The following is an 810-nucleotide window of genomic DNA, read 5'->3' on the forward strand; positions in this document are numbered from 1 at the left end:
CCCCCCCCTCCACCCCCAATGGCAGATCCCAGAAGCGGGGCCAGGCCGACATCGACGCCCTGATCGCCGACATGAAGGAGCTGGAGGCCAAGGGGGCGGCCCTGCAGCAGGCACTCAAGGATCGCGACGATGACATCGCCGGCCTGCAGACCGAGAAGGACCTGCAGAGCTCGGGGGAGGTCCGGGAGCTGACGGCGGCGTTGGACGCCCTGTCCAAGAGGCTCGTCACGGAGACGTCCACCTGGAAGCATGCCAAAGAGAGCCTGGCGCAGGAGCAGGGGGAGCTGGCGCGCCTGGAGGCCGCCCTGGCCGACCTGGGGGAGGCGGAGCTGGCCGCCAGGCTGGAGGCCGCGCAGGTGGACGCGGCCGCCGCAGACGCCACGCTGGCAAAGTGAGGGCGGGGGGGGGGCGATTCCATGGTGTTTGGGAGCGCGGTGTGGGGCCATGTGACAATCCTGAGGACTGTGAGAGGGGCGCGGGACCAGCCTGGGGGACCGTGGACCCAAGGCTGGTCGGTGACTGTGACGCCCTGCAACAAGCGACGCCCTGGTACGCCCCTCTGGCTGCAGGTGCGCCTCTGACCTTGCGGCGGCCCAGGCTGAGCTGGCGGGCGCCCAGGCCGGTGACGGCAGGGACGCCTCCGGCAAGTCCATGCAGGAGCGCCTGGCCGACGCCAAGCTCGCGCAGGTGGGCCGGCTTCTGGGAGTTGAGGGGGGGGCGAAGGGGGGGGCCGAGGAGGTTGCTCGGGCCGCGATGAGTGCTTGGCTCGAGAGTTGATCTGCGCCGCAGGGCGGCAATGTGTGCACAGAC

The 810-nt window shown here is 71.0% G+C and overlaps 1 protein-coding gene across 1 annotated transcript in view; it reads left to right on the plus strand.

The window, feature by feature from the left end:
• F751_5291 (Structural maintenance of chromosomes protein 2-1) overlaps nt 1-810 on the plus strand; it is a gene marked incomplete at both ends in the record, with an annotated part of 8,282 nt that overhangs the window by 2,921 nt on the left and 4,551 nt on the right. Inside the window, one exon of the mRNA XM_011403091.1 lies at nt 33-391. Coding sequence (XP_011401393.1) covers nt 33-391 — 359 coding nt within the window. The remainder of the gene's footprint in view (nt 1-32; nt 392-810) is intronic.

Source organism: Auxenochlorella protothecoides, assembly GCF_000733215.1.
Source record: "Auxenochlorella protothecoides strain 0710 unplaced genomic scaffold scaffold61, whole genome shotgun sequence".
In the NCBI taxonomy this organism is placed as follows: Eukaryota; Viridiplantae; Chlorophyta; class Trebouxiophyceae; order Chlorellales; family Chlorellaceae; genus Auxenochlorella; species Auxenochlorella protothecoides.